This window comes from Anabrus simplex, chromosome 1, assembly GCF_040414725.1.
Source record: "Anabrus simplex isolate iqAnaSimp1 chromosome 1, ASM4041472v1, whole genome shotgun sequence".
Lineage (NCBI taxonomy): Eukaryota > Metazoa > Arthropoda > Insecta > Orthoptera > Tettigoniidae > Anabrus > Anabrus simplex.
Genome location: NC_090265.1, coordinates 1,336,332,714 through 1,336,354,653, shown reverse-complemented (window position 1 = coordinate 1,336,354,653; position 21,940 = coordinate 1,336,332,714). Strand labels below are relative to the sequence as shown.

Below are 21,940 nucleotides of genomic sequence, written 5' to 3'. Positions count from 1 at the left end.
CCTTGATGACCTTAACTGTGTTTTCCAAACTTTTAGCCAGTTCACAGCCTGAAATGTTGTGATGTGAATCGAGTCTTGGTTTTGAAATGTTCTAAGAATAGTAAAGAGTGCGACAAATATATAAAACATGGAATTTTCGATGTATCGGCTTATGACCCCCCCCCCCTCCCCCACTATTATTATTGACAGGTGGGTAGGATATAAGATCCAGTGTTTCCTTCTTCTGAAGCTCATGTTTGGAGAGTGTTGCAATATTTGGAAACAGTTACCATAGTTACAGTTTTACAATTTAATAGTATGCACTGTGAATACCTTGAATAGTTTGTCAACCAGAAACTTACATTCAACTCATCACTCATTTCAGGAAGTGTTACGGTTCCCCGAAAAACTTTCTCCGTTGCTGATATCCTTGTCGGTTTTGTATCTAGGAAAATCTCCTTTGTCCCTGGATCGTCGCAGGATTTAAATTCTCTTAATATGATTTCGTACGGTCCCTGAAACATTAAAAAAATATTAGTTATTATTACCATAGAAAACGTGCTCAGTTCCGTTGGAAGGACGGGGGCTCAAAGGGAGACGAAACATGGCTTCTACTTTAGATATTCACATGGTGCTGGGCCTCATTCGGCTTGCAAGTTAAGTCCTCCACATTAAGGCTCGTTGGATCCTCATCAAATCCACCAACAGCTGTCATAGGTAGCCTGGGCGTCACTGAAAGGCGTATTAGGGAAATTAGTGTGAGGTAGTTTCCTTTTGCTTTCCTCACTAAGACAGAAGGTGCTGTTACACAACAGTCTGCCAATGACACTGAAGGACACATGCCAACGACCCTATTGGCAGCACGTTCACACCATTCATTACAGGGACTGGCTGCATAAGGAATGGTGTCATTAACATCGCTCTTAACTTGGTCACTTTCATTTCCTCAAAGCAAAGGTTGAGACAGAGACAGAAAAATTAAAGTAACAATCTTAATCTAGCCCAAGCCACGAGACACGGAACATTTTGAACACGAAATCAAACCACAGATGGAACAGGGATTTTAAATTAATTCTCACGTGATTAGCAGTTGGCCATCCCACTTACAGCCTCATCGATTGGAACGAAACTGGGTAGGATAATCAATTAAGACAGGGTCTCTCAAACGCCCAAAATCTGACGCGTGCAAATTGAGGTGCAGAGTTCCTGTGCACAGTGCATCGATTCCACTCGGCTCCGCTCGGACCAACGCTTCGTATCTGGGCTACTCGGCTAATCTCGGCTCAGTTCGGCTCGGATTTGGAGCGCTACGGAACAAGTGAGGAAGAGGGAGATAGGCGGAGCGAGCGAGACAGGCGTGGGGAAAAAGAGACAGCGCTATTGCTCCAAATCGAGGAGTGGGGTTCTGCACTCAGGTCGACCAAACGAAGTCGTCTTTTGCACCGTAATATTTTGTTGCAGCTGTAAATGGAACATTGTATATTGAAGGTATCGACTGCAATGAAACTAGGGTGGATGAATATTTAAGGTATCAGAACTTTGCTGCACGCATCCCCTTGTTACATAGCCTTTCTACAGCATAAGAAAATGCATGCTTCTGAACAGGAATCAGGTAAAGTTCTTGTTTTTTCTAATAAATTATTAGGATGTGCATGCGCTGTTTTATGGAGATGACCTGGATTTCATATAATATTTAGCTTTCATTAGAAACGGCACAGAACTATAAAAATCCGAATGTCCTGATGTCCATTAAATCAATGTAAATTAAAGTGTGCTTTTATTGTTAAATAATATTTTGTATTACTCGGGAAATGTAATACCTTGAAGTATCGTTAGTTTCGAATTACAAGGAAGAAGTAAACTACTAGTATTAATGTAATTTTAAAAAAGGATATTTTTGTAGTAATTAGTGTTTTTTATTGTTAACTTAGCATTTTCTGTTGACTATGATGAAAACAACATGTCTGCAACAAAATATATTATATTTTGGTCACGGAATGATAACAGTAATTTTTTGTATTTAATTCCAGGAAAAAGCGATCAAGGTCCATTGCGTGATGAGATTATTAACTTATTTGTAACAACAATTTCTGCAAAAGAAGTAAAAGTAATGTGCAATTTTTGGTTCAAACGTATGGTTCCTTGATATTATCAAGACATAATTTCTTTATTTCTGAAATTCTTTTTCGATGTGAATCTTCAAACTTTCAATTTGCTCTCTTGAAAAGTTTGCTGTATGTGACTCTGGTCTTATTTCCCCTGTACCCTTCATTTCTATTTCAGAATAAAGTTCTCATTAAGAGTTTGCACCATATTTGTTAGCCATAATTCTGTGGCATTCGAGTAAAATTGAGTAAGTCAAATGTTATTTAGGTTTACTCATGACAAGTAATAACATTTCGTTTGCTCCACCAGTTCGTCACTCCTAGCATAGTTCTTTCAGGCCAGATGTGTTGAAACGAGTACTCGTGCAGACAGGTCTTATGGCGACGCGGCAATAGGATAGATCAGGGCTACGACTGGGCAGCAGGTGAACATGAGTTAAATTAAGCTACAGCTCATGCGTTCACCTTTGCAAAAATGACAAATAATGGGAAACAATATTCAGAACTGCCGGCACCATCTCCCAAATGCAAGCTAATGGCATTACGCCCTAACCGCGAAATCAACTCGCTTGGTAACATTTATAATATTTTTGGTCAAGTCTTGTATTTCGTAGATGATTTCATTGTGTGTCATTGTTGAATATCCAATACTTTTTTTTTTTTTTTTTTTACAACTTGCTTCAGGTCGCACCGACACAGATAGGTCTTACGACGACGATGGAACAGGAAAGGGCTAGGAGTAGTAAAGAAGCAGCCGTGGCTTTAATTAAGGTACAGCCCCAGCATTTGCCTGGTGTGAAAATGGGAAACCATGGACAACCATCTTCAGGGCTGCCGACAGTGGGGCTCGAACCCACTATCTCCCGAATACTGGATACTGGCCGCACTTAAGCGACTGCAGCTATCGAGCTCGGTGAATATCCAATTCTGCTGACATATTTACATCAAAAATCTTCACATTACAAATGACCGATTTACTGGGAGAATTGGAATATTTAACGCTTTCTATTGAAAAGTTGTGTTTAAAGCCTTATTATTTTTTTCCTGAGTCCACAGGTTTGACCTCGGCGTAGCCCACGCTGTACTAACATGTCGATCAAGAGTATAAAGCCATCTTACGAGGTAACATAGAAATACAAATCACTTCTCAGGCTTTCTTAATTTCCGCGTCTACTTATTCTTACAAATGTGCGAATTTTGAGCAAAAAACGTGACATGTATAACGAGAGAGGAAAACACCTGGCAACATTGCCTTATTGAATCAGCTGATTGCCCTCAGTTGCCAGCCCACAACACGAACATATTTTAATCTGTGAAATAATCATTACTCAAAACAATAAAAACGTACAATAATGAACTACACGCCTAAATGAATTTGACTTTGAAGTCTGTCCAATAATACACCTTCCGTCATAAATGCTGTAAAGACTAAACCTTGTCGCTGAGCAGCTGTCTTGAGCAGGTCGCTTTGGCTCTGAATAACAGACGCAGATAAATCTAGTGGCCAAGATTTTGAAACGGGGCTCTGTCGGTCATCCTCTTCCAACAAAAAATGAGCTATCTTTTCTACAAATACCCATGATCCAAGTCATTGTTCTTCTTTTTTCAGTCTAATTATTAAGTCTTCCCTTTTTCCTACACCAGTATCTAAGTTGTCATGTCGAGTTATTTTTCTCCACATCCACATCTCCTTTGCTACCAATCTCCGCATTTTGCGTTTCCCCCCAGTGTCTAACTTTCACACTCCAGACAAAGCTCTTCACAAATTTTGTGCTTCGAAAGGCTTTCGTAGCCATGGATATTCTTCTCGTTACCTTATGGATATTTTTGTTGTCCGTAAAAATAAAACAAACAGGATCGTCAGCTCAATTTTTGAATCACTGATCTCTATTCCAGTCTCAGGTCTTTGTATGGCTTACTTATACACCTATTAATGAATAATTTACAGCATTACAATCAACATTCTAGAGCACTATCCATATCGTGGAAGACAGGCAGATTAGCAAGCTGAGAATCTGAACATGTTAGAAGAATGTCAACTGCCGCAGCCGTGTTGAAACACCGGTTCCCGTGAGATCTCCGAAGTTAAGCAACATTGGGCGTGGTCAAGATTTGGATGGATTACCACGCGCTGTTGGTGGGGGGTAAGGGAATGGAGGAACGGAAAGGAACTGGCCACCCTACCGTACTTAAACTCCGGCTCAGGCACACCTCTGCGGAGGTTCGGACCTGCCTCCGGGCAGAATACACCCTTACGTTACCTTCGAAGAATTACGATCACTTGCAATTCACCGAACATATACATTTCGAAACATTTAATCTCAAACAGGACTGTTACACGCACTATCACCTGGTATCTTATAGCTTACTGTTTCTTAGTATATATGAACTGAAAAAGCTAATTTTGTCCATCCATAATGAAAACTCGGGAGTAACACAGACCTCTGCAAGAACCTTGCTGGGAGTTACAGCCAAACGTAAAAAGGTCTACCAGACATGGCTCCAAACAAGGACCGATGGAGGTGGGGAAATGCTAGTATATGAAAGAGTGAGAGCGAAACAAATCTTTGTAGCATCCAAGAAGAAGTCGTGGGAACTTTTCAGTACCAACCTGGAAAGGCTTGGTTAAGCGGCGGAGAAATCCTTCTGGACAGTAATGAAGAATCTTAGAAAGGGATGGAAAAAGGAAATGAGAAGTGTTTTTCATCAGGTGAGATCATAGTAAAATTCAGGAAAACGCTGAACTGATGAAAGGAATATTTTGATACGGATACTGTGGCTCAGATCACAAACTTCTCTTTGCTACCTGCGCTCTCTAATTCCACACCACTAGAAGGACGAAGCGGGCAGCAAGGACTGTGTCTCGAACCCAGCAGAACTTCAACTACATCTCCAAAACGTGGCAATAGCTCACGCGACTGAAGACACCAACGAGACCTAGAAGCAGCCGAAAGCTGGATCGAAGAGACAGCCAAAATTCCAGTCACAAACAGTAAGCACTGGATGACGAATGATACACTGACACTGGCTGAAGAAAGAAGAATGCTCAGGTGTGGATGGGAAGCTCATGAAGACAACGAAGCTTGGCTAAGGGAGCTGAACAGAAGTAGTAAGGCAGGGTCAGAGAAACACAAGAATACCTACCTCAACCTAACCTTAGTTCAGAAACATCTCTCAGGAAATGGAACACCATGCAGACCAGCATGAATCCAGGGAGCTCTACAGAAAAGCGAAGTACTTGTCCAGGGAGTTCAAAACGTCAACCCAAGTCATCTTTGATATAAATGGGGAGAAGAAAACTGATTCCGAAAGCATAGTCGAAGTATGGATGTGCTACTGCGAAAAGCTTCATCAGGATGATACAGCACAAACCACTAGAAACCAAAATACCCCAGCAGAAGAGAGAGGGAGGGCCAGCAATCGATGATCAGAGGTGAAAAAAGAAATAAGACATCTCCAGTGGAACAAGTCACTTGGAGTGGACGGCATCACTGCAGAAACCCTCAAAGCAATGGGAGAAGCTGGAGTAGACGTGCCGTTAGACCTGTGCAGGCAGGCCTGGGAGACGAGAAGGTGGCCACACGAATGGTGCCAGTCCAACTTCATCCCCATCTACAAGAAGGGAGCACCCATCGATTGCAGCAACTAGCGCACTGTAGCCTCGATACCGCATGCCTGCAAGGTCCTCCTCCATACCTTCAATGAGCGGCTCAAGAAATTCTTTCTACCACAGGTCGCAGAGGAGCAGCGATGCTTCGTCCCAGAAAAGGGCACAAGGGAACAGATCTTGAATATACGTCAGATTATCGAAAAAGCCAAGGCATTCAACATTGTGATGTTTCTGTGCTTCGTCGACTTCAAGAAATCCTTCGACAAAGTGAGGTTCAATGCACTCTGGGATATACTACGGGATATGGGTACTCCAGAACATCTCATCAGTGTAGCCAAGGCACTTAACGGTAAAAACAGGTCACTCTTGTCAATTATGCTCTCTCAGGAACATTTAAATCCAAGGCTGGCGCCAGACAAGGGTGTATTCTATCGCCTCTGCTCTATAACATCTGCTCAGAGCACATTATGAGAAAGGTGCTGGAAGACTGTGAAGAAGGCATTCGAGTAGGAGGAAAGACGATCAGCAACTTGTGGTATGCAAACGATACCCTCATGATAGTATCGAGCGCCAAAGAGATAGAGATTACCATGGACCAGCTCACAAGAGCCAGCGGGGAGTGTGGAATGGGGATCAACGTTGGCAAGACAAGGTCATGATTGTGGACCGGGCGAACAACAAATTGCTACACCTGAGACAAGTAGGAGGCTTTGAGGTGGTGAGCAGATTTGTTTATCTCAGTTCTCTAATAACGAACAATGGGGTCTCCTCAGATGACATCACGGGACGCCTTGCAGTGGCACGTAATGCGACGGCGAAGATGACGAACATCTGGAAGACAGAGCCATCATTAACAACACCAGTCTCAGGCTGGTAAATATTCTGTTTTTCCCCATCGCCACATAAGCAGCTGAAACCTGACAGGAAGAAGACTGAAGCGCTTGAAATGTTGGTGTACAGCAGAGTTGTAAGAGTATCCTGGATCAGGCACCGGACGAACGCTTCTGCCCTAGAAGTGCCGATGATCAAGGACAGGCTCACGACAGGCCTATATGCGATACTTTGGCCACATATCAAGGAGAACTGGAGATATGGAAAAGCTGACCGTGGAGCGCAAAATGCAAGGGGAAATGACTCGAGGAAGAGCTCCAGCAAGGTGGATTGGAAGGTCTCTACATCAAACGACGCATCTAGCGCAGGACAGAAGAGCATGGCAAAAAAATGTGCAACCGCACGTGACATGCCACCACACTCTATAACATCTGCTCAGAGCACATTATGAAAAAGGTGCTGGAAGACTGGGAAGAAGACATTCGAGTAGGAGGAAAGACGATCAGCAACTTGAGGTATGCAAACGATACCCTCATGATAGTATCGAGCGCCAAAGAGATAGAGGTTACCATGGATTACCATGAGGGGTAGATGGATAGGAGATAGAGAGAGAGAGAAAGAGAGACAGAGAGCCTTCTTAACGCAAAGGGAAATCTTTCTGTGGAATTCGCAAACAATTAATGTCATGGGAAGAGGTACACTGACGAATGTGAAATTAAGTTGCAGAGTATCAACTGATTGATATAAAAGGGGTGGATAATATTAAAAATTAACCAAAGTCTTCCTAAGTGCTAGCAGAAGTTCTTCGTTCTCCGCACACTGATCTAATCACAAAATATCATGCAGAGGCCTTCTTTCTCCTTCATATGACGAACTGATTATCTGTCGTTTAAACCCCTAACAGATCGTCACAGTCTTTGCTGACACAGAAATCTTAATGCAACGTCTCAGAGAGATCTCTCCCTGAAACCTTAACAAGTCACAGTGTGATCTGTCGCGGAAACCCTAACATAATTTGTCTTTGAAACCTTATTACACATTATATAGTGATCTGCACGCAGATCTTGGGGTGAATCCCTAAAATAAAAAGGATTACTGACACCCTGACATAACGCCACAGAGCAGTTTTGACGCCATACGGAGGATCTCATAAAAATTGTTTAAGTCACCGCGTCTCGCCGAGTGTTGATATTCTAGATCACTGGCACAGCACGCCCTCATATTATTAATATTATTATTATTATTATTATTATTATTATTATTATTATTATTATTACCGGGCGAGTTGGCAGTGTCGTTAGAGGCTCGCAGCTGTAAGCTTGCATCCGGGAGACAGTGGGTTCGAACCTCACTGTCGGCAGCCCTGAAGATGGTTTTCCGTGGTTTCCCATTTTCACACCAAGCAAATGCTGGGGCTGTAACTTAATTAAGGCCACGGCCACTTCCTTCCCACTCCTAGGCTTTTCCTATCCCATCGTTGCCATAACACCTATCTGTGTCAGTGTGACATAAAGCCCATCATTGTAAAGTTATTATTATTATTATTATTATTATTATTATTATTATTATTATTATTATTACTTGTCTCCGAATTGCCAACTTCCTTATATACAGCTAGTAACAAAGTTGGACGCAACCACTTGGTATGCAGGTACAGACATTATGGGCCTTTTGAGGCCCGAAGATCACAATATCTCTTTGTACTGAGACATCAAACATGTCATATTCCACCCATTATTTATATTTAGGGTGGACTGCAAGAATGAAACCTTCTAAGCGATGAGAATATTATTGAGAGTGCTATGAATACTTTCTTACCGCCAATTTGTACGCAGCGTAACATTCTTCTAATACGATGAAGAGGATTGGCAACGATTCCAACAGTTTCATTTTGATAGTCTACAAATGGACTGAGAAGGGTTGTCCGTGGTGTCCTCGCAGTTGTATTGTGTTTCACACTGACACGGAAGTGTCCTGCCCGGTATATTTGTAACTTCAAAGCAAACATTTTTAATACATTATTTCCTTAAAAGCTTCAACCAGCATGTGTCAGTTTCCGGCAGACGCCGTTATTTGGACTTCCGGTGTTTTTATTCTAGCGATACCCACGGAAATATCTTACAAAGGATCGGTAATACAGAAAAGTGAATCGATAGAAATCAAGATTAACTTTTAGTTCCAGGGAGTAGATGAAGTGTCCCTAGTCAAGGTAACTCGGAAGTATGAAATGATATCTGTAATAATATATAATAGTCACGGGCTTTACGTCGCGCCGACACAGATAGGTCTTACGGCGACGATGGGATAGGAAAGGCCTAGGAATTGGAAGGAAGCGGCCGTGGCCTTAATTAAGGTACAGCCCCAGCATTTGCCTGGTGTGAAAATGGGAAACCACGGAAAACCATTTTCAGGGCTGCCGATAGTGGGATTCGAACCTACTATCTCCCGGATGCAAGCTCACAGCCGCGCGCCTCTACGCAAGAAATGATATCTGGTAAATCATGCTAAGGACAGGAAGAGTGCTTTAAGTGTGCTTTTTGCTTTTGCTTTGAACGCGTCAGCATCAATCAATTGCTCTTAACGAAAATCATGAAACTTTACAACAAATCTATTATTCTAAACTTTTCCAAAAAAAGAAGAGCGTTAGGTATTTGAAGACATTGAAGACGTTTGATGGCGTTTGATAGGGTAAGATCGTGTGAGACCACTCACAAAAATGGACTCGATAAAATGGTGATTAAATAGGTGGCTAAATTTCTAGAAAACTGGAATAGAAGAAGACCAGGAAGAGTATTATCTTATTATTATTATTTTTTTATTATTATTACAACTTCCTCCATGCGGAGGCTGCCACAAGGACAAAGTATGTCGACTACACAGTATTTTGTCTTCTAAGTTACTGTTGACTTTGCTAGTGTGCCAGGTAGAAGATTCCCCAAAGGCTCAGGAATACTGTAATGATTAACAGGGAGGTTCCGCAAGTCAGTATTTTTGGACCCTTATGTTCTCCGATGTATATGTAAATCATATGAATGAGTAGAGAACCGGAATCACAGATTCTCGGATGATGTCTCACTGTATATAGTAACAAATGAGTTACAAGATTGTGAGCAACTGCAAAAAGACCTTGATAATGTTGAGAGTTGTACAGGTATGATGACAAACGGGGTTAGAAGTCAGGTTGTGTTTTTCACAAATAGGAAGAGTCCGCTCAGTTTGAATTACTGCGTTGATGGGGTGAAATTCCGTCATGGGGGTCACCGTAAGTACTTAGGTGTAATTTTTTTTTTTGCTAGGGGCTTTACGTCGCACCGACACAGATAGGTCTTATGGCGACGATGGGATAGGAAAGGCCTAGGGGTTGGAAGGAAGCGGCCGTGGCCTTAATTAAGGTACAGCCCCAGCATTTGCCTAGTGTGAAAATGGGAAACCACGGAAAACCATATTCAGGGCTGCCGATAGTGGGATTCGAACCTACAGCCGCGCGCCTCTACGCGCACGGCCAACTCGCCCGGTTTAGGTGTTAATAAAAGGAAAGATGTTCGTTGGGACAATCACATAAAGGGGTTATAAATGTTACATATCTCTGCACATGGTTATGAGGGTGTTTAGGTGTTGAAGTAAGGATGTAAACAAGAGGGCATGTCTCTAGAGTACAGTTTCAGTGTATGCGACCCTCACCAGGATTACTTGATTCGAAAACTTGAAAAATCCAAAGAAAGCAGTTCATTTTTTTCTGGGTGACTTCCCACAAAAGAGTAGTGTAATGAAAATGTTGCAAAGTTTTAGCGGGGAAGACTTGGGAGAAAGGAGATGAGCTGCTGGACTAAATGGTATGTTCCCAGCTGTCGGCTGTCGTGGCGTGGAATAGCATTAGTAGACGAATTTGTTTGAGAGGTCTTTTTAAAAGGAAATATCACAATATGGATATGAAGTCGGAATTCAAGAGGACGAATTGGGGCAGCATATTTGTTTGTAGGAAGAGGAGTCAGGAATTGGAATAATTTACCAAGGGAGATGTTCGAAAATTTCCAAATTCAAAAGACTGGGTAAACAACTGATAGGGAATCTGTTACCTGGTCGACTGCCCCACATGCTGATCAATAGTGATTGATTGATTGATTGATTGATTGATTGATTGATTGATTGATTGATTGATTGATTGATTGATTGATTGATTGATTGATTGATTGATTGATTGATTGATTGATTGATTGATTGATTGATTGATTGACACATCTTAGTACGATAAACAACTATGTGTGACGAGTACCAAAATTTATTGATACAAACATTTGTACATACTGTAGATGCGTTAGTGATTGGAACACAGTTTTATTCGATGTTTGCCTAAATTACGACCGCACTGTGGAACCGGAAGCGTTAGCATGCACGAATCACATTGTCCTTCTTCCTGTCGGTCATTACTAGGGTAATATGATATCTTGTGGTTTCCGGAGAGGCCTGGTACAGGTATTTCTAGTTCATAACCATACGCGACCCGCGCGATGGGTGTGATGATGATGATGATGATGATGATGATGATGATGATGATGATGATAAAATAAATGGCGTGCGGCCTCCGGAGAGGCATGGTGCAGGTCTTTTGATTTGACACCCGTAGGCGATCTGCGCGTCGTGATGAGGATGATATTATGATGATGAAGACGGCACATACACCCAGTCCCAGTGCCAGGGAAATTAAACAATTGTGGTTAAAATTCCCGACTCTGCCGGGAATTGAACCTGGGATCCCTGTGACCAAGCGCCTGCACGATAACCATTTAACCATGAAGCCGGACATGATGATGATTATTATGTCATGTCATAGGAAGAAGGTGGAACCCAGCGTCAGAACATAGCGTACTTCTGTCGAGTAACATCAAGGGATCTGGTTAGGACTTAGGTCCCCTCTGACAGACGAATGACCATCAAGAGAGTCATATGCCCTCTATTCACTTTTTAATTACTGCGGTAATGGCGGCTTTTGTGGAGTCAACTGTATTGTGGGAATTTTGATTGGACTCCGGGTCAACAATCTCCCACAGTGCTAGGAATGAGTAGGAAGCGATTGTGATCTTCTTTGAGGTACGCCTAGTGTGAAAATGGAGAAACCAGGGAAAACAGCTTACAGAGTTGCTGACAGTGGGGTCACCCGAATGCAAGCTCACAGCTACGTAGGCAACTCGCTGATCTTCTAGGTACTTGGCAGGTTCGTGGCAAGAATCGTTGCCGCTACTTCCATGTCTTCCATCTTACGAATAATAAATAATAAATACTGCGTCTACACATCTTTCACTCCCGTACTGCAAAAGCTGGGTATCTAGGGAATTTAAGGCTGACGATTTAGATGGCCACATGTTCGGTGTGATGTGGCCACTGGGCAGATACAGAATACTACTGATGCTTTTAAAAGGTAGAAGTATAGCAATTAATTCGCGCAGACTGCAGGCGGGCACTTACATGTCTTCAAATGCATTTATCCGCTTGTAATAACGCAACACGCACGACGTCCTTAATGTGAACCTTAAAGATAGTTATTAAGTTTACTAATGCGCATTATGAACAACTACGAGGCTTGGATTGAAAATGGTAAGAGTCGAGTCTACGAATCACTGTGAACATGTATTTAATGTGATCGCTTGGAGTTAGGGTTTATAGGAAGATTATTCCCTAATAACTTCGTTAAATAAGGTCTATCGAAAGATTGTATACAAGAAATGCTTAAAAATATGTTATTTCTGTTAGTTTATGCCGTATACACATTTATCGCAAGACGGATAAAAACGGAGATTCTTACGAAAAATTAGTTTTATATTCTAAGTCCCATGGAACACTTGGTGTCTGTGTAGGTCGGTTAGCCAGAAGAAGTAAAGAGCCATTTTACTCTTTTCGATAGAGCAGATAATAATGATTATGTCGGCGTTTATGGCATCCTGCAGTTGTCGTTTTGGTCTTGCAGTTGATCATTTACGCTGACTTTAAGGTAGTAGAAAAATGAAAGAAGTCTGACACTTCGAGGAATAAAGATATCAGCGAAAGAAGGTCAACGTCCCCGAAGGGCGTGAAAGTGAAAGACTCCCTAGGCTTCACAAAGCTAATACCGTCGGTGTCGGAAGAGAACAAGATTTCACCAAGGGAGGTCGGATAGTAAGGATGAAATTGAGTAGCCTGACACAAGTAAGTGAAAGCAATGGCAGGGCCCTATGGTCGCCAAGTTAAGAACTCTTGGAGCCATATTTAATCCCCTCTTACGACGCGCATTAGCACTGCGTCACACCATAACGACTGATTATGTCAGCAACTGCATTTCAGAAGCTGTTGATGCTGTCATGAAAGTGTCCGAGCACTCGACAGAACAGAGGTCGGAAGAAAACAAGAGTTGAATGAAGGACGTCATATAGGAAAGATAAAAGTGAGGAATCTGGAACAAGTAAGTGGAAGCAACGTGAGACTCAGCTAGAGGCCTCGTCATCACCACCCCGCGCTTCAAATATTAGAGCCAAGGGGAATCCCCTTTAAGCGCCTCTTACGACAGACAGTGGTTGCTTCCCACCACCCCTATCAACAGAGGGACACCGTCGGTAAAGGTGACTCAGAAACTCTCAATTTTGAGGCGACACAGGGCCCCTATCTCATTAGGGTACTGTTTCACTTCCTTGTGTTCCACTCATCCACTTTCATCTTTTGTCTTTCGTATCTGACCTCTCTTAAAAGACTCTTGTATTACGTTTGTGAAGTGTAGGGAGCCTTTTAGTGGTCCTCAACCTTCGTTTGCCGATATTTTCGTAGTTGAAATATTCAGATTCCTTTCTCTTTTTGATGATCATACTGATGATGACTGTTGTCTTAAGAGCACAATCATCGAGTTCATTGGTCCCTGCTACCTCTTTCCACTAATATTAAAGCTTTATCATCAAAGAAATAATCGCCACTGAAAGAGAAGAGTGACATTTAAACCCTTAAATGCACAATTTATCATTTCTTCAAATTACTACGTTTTTCACAGCAGTAAAAACCTTTTGGGTTACCAGATCAAGTGTGTGTATGCGTGTGTGTGTGTGTGTGTGTGTGTAGCACTCAGCCATAGAATGCCACTGGGCTACAGGACTGTACATATCACACAGGGTATGCAATGATTGTATTTTATCACCACATTTTTGCCAACTTGCAAAGCAGAAATATCAATACTCCACTAATAACGTTTTTTAATTCCGAACTTTTTCAGTTTATCCCAGTTATTATGGAGTCAATGGAGCCATCCAGCCTCTTCTTGGCCGGATAGCCTTCATTGCGCCCTGCGATTTTTGAGATGAAAATCTCAACCCCAAATCGACCAGGATTCGAACCTCACTCTTCCGAATGGGAAGCCAGCAACTAAGCTACTAAGCTAATCACACACTCGGTTTTCATTCAGAAAAAATTACATTATTATTATTATTATCATCATCATCATCATCATCATCACTTATGCTTTTATAAATTACGAAGTTAAGGCTCTCGGCCCTCTCTTACACTTAACCGCATTCTATGCTAGAGGTTAAATAATTGTCCTTTCTTACAAATTAATAAGATGTTAAACATGATATTATCTTTTGGCTTGTGCCGTGTCAAGATAATAAGGTGAAATTCTTTACGTTTCGCAGAGAACCATGCTCTGCGTCACGAGAAGAAAATCTCGACTGTCCACGAGAAAGACTTCTAAAACAATGAGGTTTGAATTTAGACGCTACCCAATAGAAGTGGAAATGGTACGTTCATTCATCACCAGATGGCTCCCCGGACGCGGTACAGCGCTAGCGTTCGAAGCGAAAGCTGACGGAACCAGCAGAATTAGTCTGAGAGGGTCACATAACTTAACAGGCGTTCGCACATATGAAGGTATTACATTGACACGAGCCTGGATGAAACATCTGGCGGTTAGGAACGTACGACTTTGGAAAACACCGAAACGAAATAACAACAGTGAAGGGACAGGGAAGGGAAATACCTACGTGAATCCTTAATGGCTGGCAACCAGATATTACTTAATTGATGGAAATTGTTAGGATTTCTACGCATTTCCACAGCTTCTCGTATAATCCTCTACCTGTAGTGTCTAGTGAGAGTAAGAGCTCGAGCATCTTGGAACATGATATCATAACCTGACGATAGAGCGTGCTCAGCTATTGCTGATTTGTCTGGTTGGTTCAGACGAATATTATATTCATGTTCCTTGATACGAGTACTAATGGAGCGGCATGTTTGGCCAATGTGTACCTTACCGCAAGTACAGGGAATTTCGTACACTCTAGGATGTAAAAGTGGGGACAATGTGTCCTTGGTTTTACCCAAACTGTGAGCAATTTTAGTGACGGTGCCAAACACTGTTTTTATATTGTGTTTGCGGAGGACCTTGGCAGTTCGATCTGTGGTGTTATGAATGTAAGGCAGGTAGGCAGTTCCCTTCACTTCTTCCTTCTGTGAGCTTTGCTTGGTCGCTTCTCTAGGATGAAGGGCTCTATGAATCTGCAGATCACTGTAACCATTACCCTTGAACGTGACTTTGAGTGTGTCCATCTCCACCTGGATGTTTGATGGCTCACAAATTCGTCTCGCCCTCTTTGTGAGTGTTGTGAGAATGCCTTGCTTTTGTGCTGGACGGTGGTGAGAATCTGCATGAAGATAGCGATTTGTGTGGGTAGGCTTACGATAGACGGTATGTTCTAAGGAGCCGTCCGGTTTCTTTCTTACTGGAACATCCAAGAAAGAAAGGCATCCGTCCGACTACATCTCCATAGTGAGTTTTATTGATGGATATTGCCGATTTAGGTGGTTTAGAAATAGATGAAGTTTCTGAGGACCTTCTGTCCAGACCACAAATGTATCATCAACATACCTCCACCATATCATAGGTTTGACGGGCGCCAAAGCAATAGCCTCCTCCTCAAAATGCTCCATAAAGAAATTAGCCACTACGGGCGAAGGTGGACTTCCCATAGCCACTCCGTCCATCTTTTCATAAAAATTCCCACCCCACAAGAAATAGCTGGAAGTCATGTAGTGGTAAAATAGCTTAGTAATGTCCTCAGGGAACAGGTGTTCAATGAGAGACATGGCCGAGACAGTCGGCAATTTAGTGAACAAGGACTCCACATCGATACTCACCAAAAGTGCATTTGGTTGAAGGGTTATGGTTGACAGCTTGTTGACGAAATATTGAGAGTCCCTGACGTAGATTCAGTACATCCTATTTGTGCCTGAAGCAATTTGCTTAGGTATTTAGCCAGAGCATACGTAGGAGAACCTATCGCACTAACAATAGGTCTGATGGGTACATCTTTTTTATGGATTTTAGGAAGTCCATATAATCTAGGTGTCAATGCGTCACCCGGGGACAGATGTTCAGCCTCCTCTTTTGGAACTGAAGATTGCCTTAAGAGCTTCACGGTGGCATTGGACACACTAGTGGTAGGGTCACGTGAGCTTAGTCTGTAAACAGGCTCTGGCAATATAGCCGAGATCTTATTCTTATACTCGTCAGTGTCCATAACCACTGTCGCATTACCCTTATCAGCTGAGTGAATGGTCAGTTCAGAATCATCTCTAAGTTCCTTCAGGTCCGGCCCCGCGGTGTAGGAGGCAACGCGTCCGTCTGTCACCTGGCGGCCCCGGGTTCGATTCACGGCCGGGTCAGGGTTTTTTAATTGTAATAATTAATATCCCTGGCTTGGGGACTGGGTGTTTGTGTCGTCCGTCGTCCTTGATATTCCTTTCCTCACAGACAACACTCCACATTTCCGCCATTTCAATAACACGCAGGTTCATACAATATGGTGCCAGTAGGGGCAAGAGATCCACAAGAATCGATACCCCGAATGAATAGCATTTTTAAACGGTTCCTTCAGAGCTCTCCTCTCGCCTCTTGTTCAGTTGGGTGCGGGTGCAACAGCGGACCTTATGAGTGTCACACATTTCTGTCTTAACTCCTCAGCCTCATCCGCAGGTGGTTGCCTCCAACAGAAGTAATTAACTCCTCAGTGGGAACTTTAGAGGGAGCGACAGCGAAATTAAGACCCCGTTTGGTTCTCGTCCAAGGATTTCTTGGAAAGTTTGACGATTGTGGCAACTATGGTGATTATGATGATCATGGTGATGATGGGGAAGAGCAGCTATTAACAACAATCTACTGTGAAAAAAATGGGGGGGGGTATGATAACATATTGACAACATTTTGTAACTAGATAACAGTGGATAATAATGGTGATTCTGACAATACTTTAAAACAAACAAGTAAGTTATCATATACTATTGGTTCTGTACTTAGGAAGGAACCTAATAATATGCGTGCTATAGCGCATCTTAATACAAGTTTATTTCCGTTTATCGAACCCATGTTCCGTTTCTCTACGGGGTCAGTTTGAGGTAAGATGAATGAATGTGTCGTAGCGGGTGTTTATGACCGGATCCCCTTCCTGACGTATACCTCATCAGAGGAGTTATTGAGATGCAATTAATGACGTGATATATGGTAGTGGGAAGGTGGGGGTGAAACCTGGTGCCGGCACATAGCCTACTCCTGCCGAATAGCACCAAGGGATCTCCTCAAGGCGTAACGTCCTCATCCGACGGACGAATCGCCATCAACACCGTCATATGCCGGGAGGTTTGGAATTTAATCCAGGCTTTTGGCACTCACTCTAGTGAGTAGAAATGTTATACCACCACCTCTCCTTCCCTGCCGGCCAACATTCTGATAGCGAATATTTCTTTTTCGGCCAACGGGACTCAAACTGGCAAATCACGGTGTCAGACCGTTCAGACTTCAACGCCTTAACGATCATGGTCACCAGGCGGGCTGGTGCATCTTAAGGAAGTAAGTTTTGAATTTATGTATACCTAAATACGTACTTAAGTACCACTTCACACATTCGCCCTTGCGTTCATACAACGTGACTAGATCTAAAATAGGCTAATGTCGTGCAGTTCCTAACTCCATGACCTGGCACCACACACTTGGAATGAACGGTTATACACTGAACTACGATTTATGAGTATAGTAAGAGAGGAGTTAGATTGAGTGTAATGCAGATGCGTGGAGGAGTGGTAGTTAAGATCTGAGGTAAGGTGTTGCGGTGTTGCTTCATTGAAAACTTAGAAAATGAGTGTAGCAATATGTAAATATCTCATTTACTTAATCATTAACCAGCCGAGTGTCCCGTAATAGGGGCGGGGGGAGGGTGACGTGTGGTATACTTTAATGAAAAAATAAAGTGGATGCAAGAGTTCATTGCTTTCTGCAATTTCTTTGTTTATTCCTCGGTAGCATCAACTAATACAACACAATAGTTGAGTATGGGTAACTCGAATATCTGAATTAATCTTATTTTCAAAGCGTGTGGAAGAAGCGCCTGGTGAATTTTGAGTGGGTGAAGCGAAGCGTGTACTTTCCTGCAAGTATCCGTTATTTATTCATTTCAGTCTAAGGTTTCATTTTTAATGTTACCAAGGCTTTTCACAGACTTTTGCAATGATATTACCACGTCGTTGATCATGAGTGGGCGCGGAGGTCTTTATTTTAATCTATAGTTCATTCCTGTTGTATAATTATAGCCTGTGTCTTAACTAGATTAATTAAGAGAAAATTTTCATTGGCAAAGTAGTTGATAAGGTTTATTTTGGTATTCATCTGCTGTATTGCGGTACCAATACCTTGTACTTTTAAGTGGCTAAACATCTGTAGATCGTCCGCATAGAGGTAGTGGGTAAAATTATATAAATGGTTAGCGATACCAATAAGTAAATAGCAGAGGTCCAAGTACAGAATCCTGCTGGACGTCCGTAATTTTTCTCTTCCACTCTGATGTTTTATGGCCTTGACGTCTGTTTGTGAGGTATGAGTAGAACAGTCGTACTGCACTGGAACTGAGATGAAGTCCTTGCAACTTAGCTAATAAGATGTCGATATTAACAGTGTCGAATGCACTGCTGAAGTCTCGGAGACCTACAAGTGGTCATTTCCTGTCGTTCATGGTTTTTTTGATGTCATCCGTAATTCTAACTACGGCTGTTGCAGTGCTGTGTCCTTTCCTAAAACGTGATTGATGGGTTATTTAGGTCTTCTTCTGGGTTTAACCGGTTTTTGTTTCCTGTACATTCCATACAGTTTGCTGACGTATCATTTGTCAAGGGGACGGAAATACCTCTGCTCGGTCCGAGTTCAACTCGGAAGAAGGTCGAAATAACTCCACACACCGTGGGAGCTTCACTTCTTAGATACGAATCCTTTTGTTAGTGATCAAACAGTGAATACTTTTCCAAATATTGTACCGGTTATCTATGTATTAGTTTTCTAGGACTTTAAAGATAGAGCTGAAAGTATGGATACAGGGCAAAAATCGGATACGGCTTTTGCAGGAGAATTCTTTGGAATGGGAATGATCAGGGTATCTCTCCATTTAGCTGGAAAGTAGCCAGTGCAGAGACAGGCGTTGAATAGATTTGTTATTACTGGAAAAATTATCTCAATGATATTGGTGACATAGGAGATAGGAATGTCATCTGCTACTACAGCTGGAGACTTAATTGAGAGTACCTCCTTCCTTAATTCGTGCTTTGTAACTGTTCGGAATTTGAATGCTGAGCGATCCAGTGGCTGCTGCCTTAGTGAACAATTGATGCTATTTTGCACAGATTGTTGTTCTGTTTTTAGGACTTCCCTAGCAAAGTCATTGTTTAGCTCATCGAGTGAGATTTCATCTCCATCGTGACGCTCATGGGGGTTTTCAGTACCTAATGGTCAGTGTTGCTTCCCAGTGATTCCACCGTTTATGACATTGCCTAAATGTGAGAAATAGTTACTGACCTGGTGTTTGATTCTGTTTCTAAGAGTTCGGTATTGTCCATATTGACGTCGATACAGAGCGTCACGATACGCCTTCTTAGATTTTATTTCAATTGTCAACCACGGGCAGAGTGGCCGTAAGACCTTCATTCTTCTCTTAGGTGCATATCATAAAGTCGATTGATAATATAATTAAACAGTTCTGTTTTCTCGTCTATATTATCTGTCAGAATTACATTATCCCATTCACTGCCAAGTGCATCGTGTTTCAGTTGCTGCCAGTCAACGTTTTTTTAAATCTCTGTAGGTCATGTATTTCTGTCGGAATTTAGGAACACGCAGTGAATAAGCTAAGTAAATAAGGTCATGCGTAGAAATGTCAGGGACTGGTATTTGGCCATGTTTGAGGATTTTTTTAATTATTAATTATCATGAGGTCAATCAAAGTGTCTAAGGTTATAGTTGAGGTTCGTACATGATTAGTTGGCTCAAGAGGCAATAGAGTCATATCACAAAACTTGAAAGTGTTTATTAATTTTGCTTTGTCAGTGGTATGTGTTAGTAGGTTAATGTTAAAGTCACCAAAAACAAGTGCGTATTCGTAAAGTGGTGTAAATCTCATTAGGTTGTCTTCTAGGTCTCCAATGCTTCCTGCTCCTGCCTCAGGTGGCCTGCAATGAGAACTTCGACGGTGTTAATAACGATATCTACGAGCATAAATTCAGGATCGTGGTTTCTAGTTGAAGCAGACGTGTGTATTATCTTGCTCTTTAATATGTCCTACGAAACAAAGCCCCCCCCCCCCACTCCGCCCCATTGATGATTCCAGTCGTTGCGATGAATACAGTACCCCTCTAGTGCTACCATGCTAGAAGAGATGGATTTTAGGACTCAACTTCCGCTTACAGCGAAATAATGTATTTTCCTCCCCTCAGAAATACTTTTCTGTTCTTCTAGGTGAGCGACAACAGGCTGGCTATCCATGTACGCACAACGTAACGCACGTCGAAAAGCCTTGAGTTTATTATCTAATATTCTAGTAGTTAGGACAGATGGTTGTGATGAAGGGGAGGGAGCAGGGTCATTTTTAAAAACATTTGTCAATTCAGAGTCAAAATACGACAAGTTTCCACAGGTTTTGGCTATATGAAAAGCGGTGCAATTTTCTACAGAGGCTACTATAATAATGTTCTTGGTTTTACGCGCTACTATCTACATTTTGATAGTTTTCGTGGAACAGAGGCCACTGCCACACTTCAGTCTTAGGGAGTGCCCGTGCTCATGAATTGTCTGAGATTTCACCTTCTCTGTTATATGGTTACGTCAACACAGAATGTTTAATTATTGAAAATGAAATGGCGTATAGCTTTCAGTGCTGGGAGTATCCGAGAACAATTTCGGCTCGCCAGGTGCAGGTCTTTTGTTTTGACTCCCGTAGGCAACTTGAGCGTCGTGATAAGGATGAAATGATGATGAATACGACACATACACCCAGTCCCCGTGCCAGCGGAATTCAATTATGGATAAAATTCCCAACCCTGCCGGGAATCGAACCCGGGACCCCTGTGACCAAAGGTCAGCACGCAAGCACGCCATGGAGGAGGAAAATAACGACAAGAACGGTTACAACTATAAAAATGGACACATTTTAGTTAATAACATTTCAGAATCGACTTTATTCAGCTCTATTACTGTAACTTCTTGACAACGAAGATAAAAACCGTACGGAGATGAATGAAAAATAAATGTATTGTTCCACTAGCGGCACGTAGTAGTAATTACAGTCTTTTGCGGTCTTCTAAAGCAGAAATAATAATACTCAACGGTTTGAAAGAAAGTATAGGAAGCAAGTAAGCTCCTCTGTGTACGTATGCAATACTGTGCATTTAAGGATTAATTATTTCCTCCCTAAATTCTTTTAGTATTATAGAATAAACAATCAGTGTGCAACTGTCCACTAACTTTTCAGCCTGAATGTTGATTTGATCCTCAAGTAGCACCACCAAAGATTATGCAATTACATGGAAACCGCAAAAACTGATGGCGACCCTACAATGAGACAATCAAGGCATGGTGGGGAGTGAGGTAGTTCGCCATTGCTTTCCTCCCTGAACCAGAAAGTGATATTGCATCCCAACTGGTCATATGAGCAGTATCTTTCATAAAATCTAGGTGCACAATTCGTACACTGAATGAAATTACTCAACATCATCCATACCTCCGCAGATTCCATAGTGTCACCGTGATAAATGAAACTTCGGTAAAAGCCACATTTCATTCTGTCCTTTACCAAAACACAGATGCAGATATATGCATCCGTCAAGAAATATAAACAGCAGGCAGGTGTAACTAGTTCAGCAAATAAATTAAAAGAGAGGAGAAATTAAAAATATAAAATATTATATTTATTCGCCATAAATATAGAAACAAAACATAGTATTGCACTACAAGGATAACTAACTAATGAAACGACGGTGAGGTAGGTATGTCAGTGATGATAGCCTCCGGAGAAATCGACGCCGCTGAAGTCATGGTGCTCTTTCACGGGAACTGCTACCGGAACCTTAACGGGGTACGGTACTGGCTTCTCGA

General features: G+C 42.1%; 2 protein-coding genes across 2 annotated transcripts in view; both read right to left on the bottom strand.

Annotated features, from left to right (window-relative positions):
• LOC136858871 (uncharacterized) overlaps positions 1 to 19,410 on the bottom strand; it is a 58,033-nt gene extending 38,623 nt beyond the window's left edge. Inside the window, exons 1-3 of the mRNA XM_068225756.1 lie at positions 19,370 to 19,410; positions 19,016 to 19,166; positions 342 to 494 (exon numbers count right to left, since the gene is read on the bottom strand). Coding sequence (XP_068081857.1) covers positions 342 to 494; positions 19,016 to 19,166; positions 19,370 to 19,410 — 345 coding nt within the window. The remainder of the gene's footprint in view (positions 1 to 341; positions 495 to 19,015; positions 19,167 to 19,369) is intronic.
• Positions 19,411 to 21,836: 2,426 nt separating this feature from the next.
• The window catches only part of LOC136858861 (calphotin), a 115,532-nt gene continuing 115,428 nt past the window's right edge, over positions 21,837 to 21,940 (bottom strand). Inside the window, exon 4 of the mRNA XM_068225755.1 lies at positions 21,837 to 21,940. This exon is cut by the window's right edge and continues 1,114 nt beyond it. Coding sequence (XP_068081856.1) covers positions 21,837 to 21,940 — 104 coding nt within the window.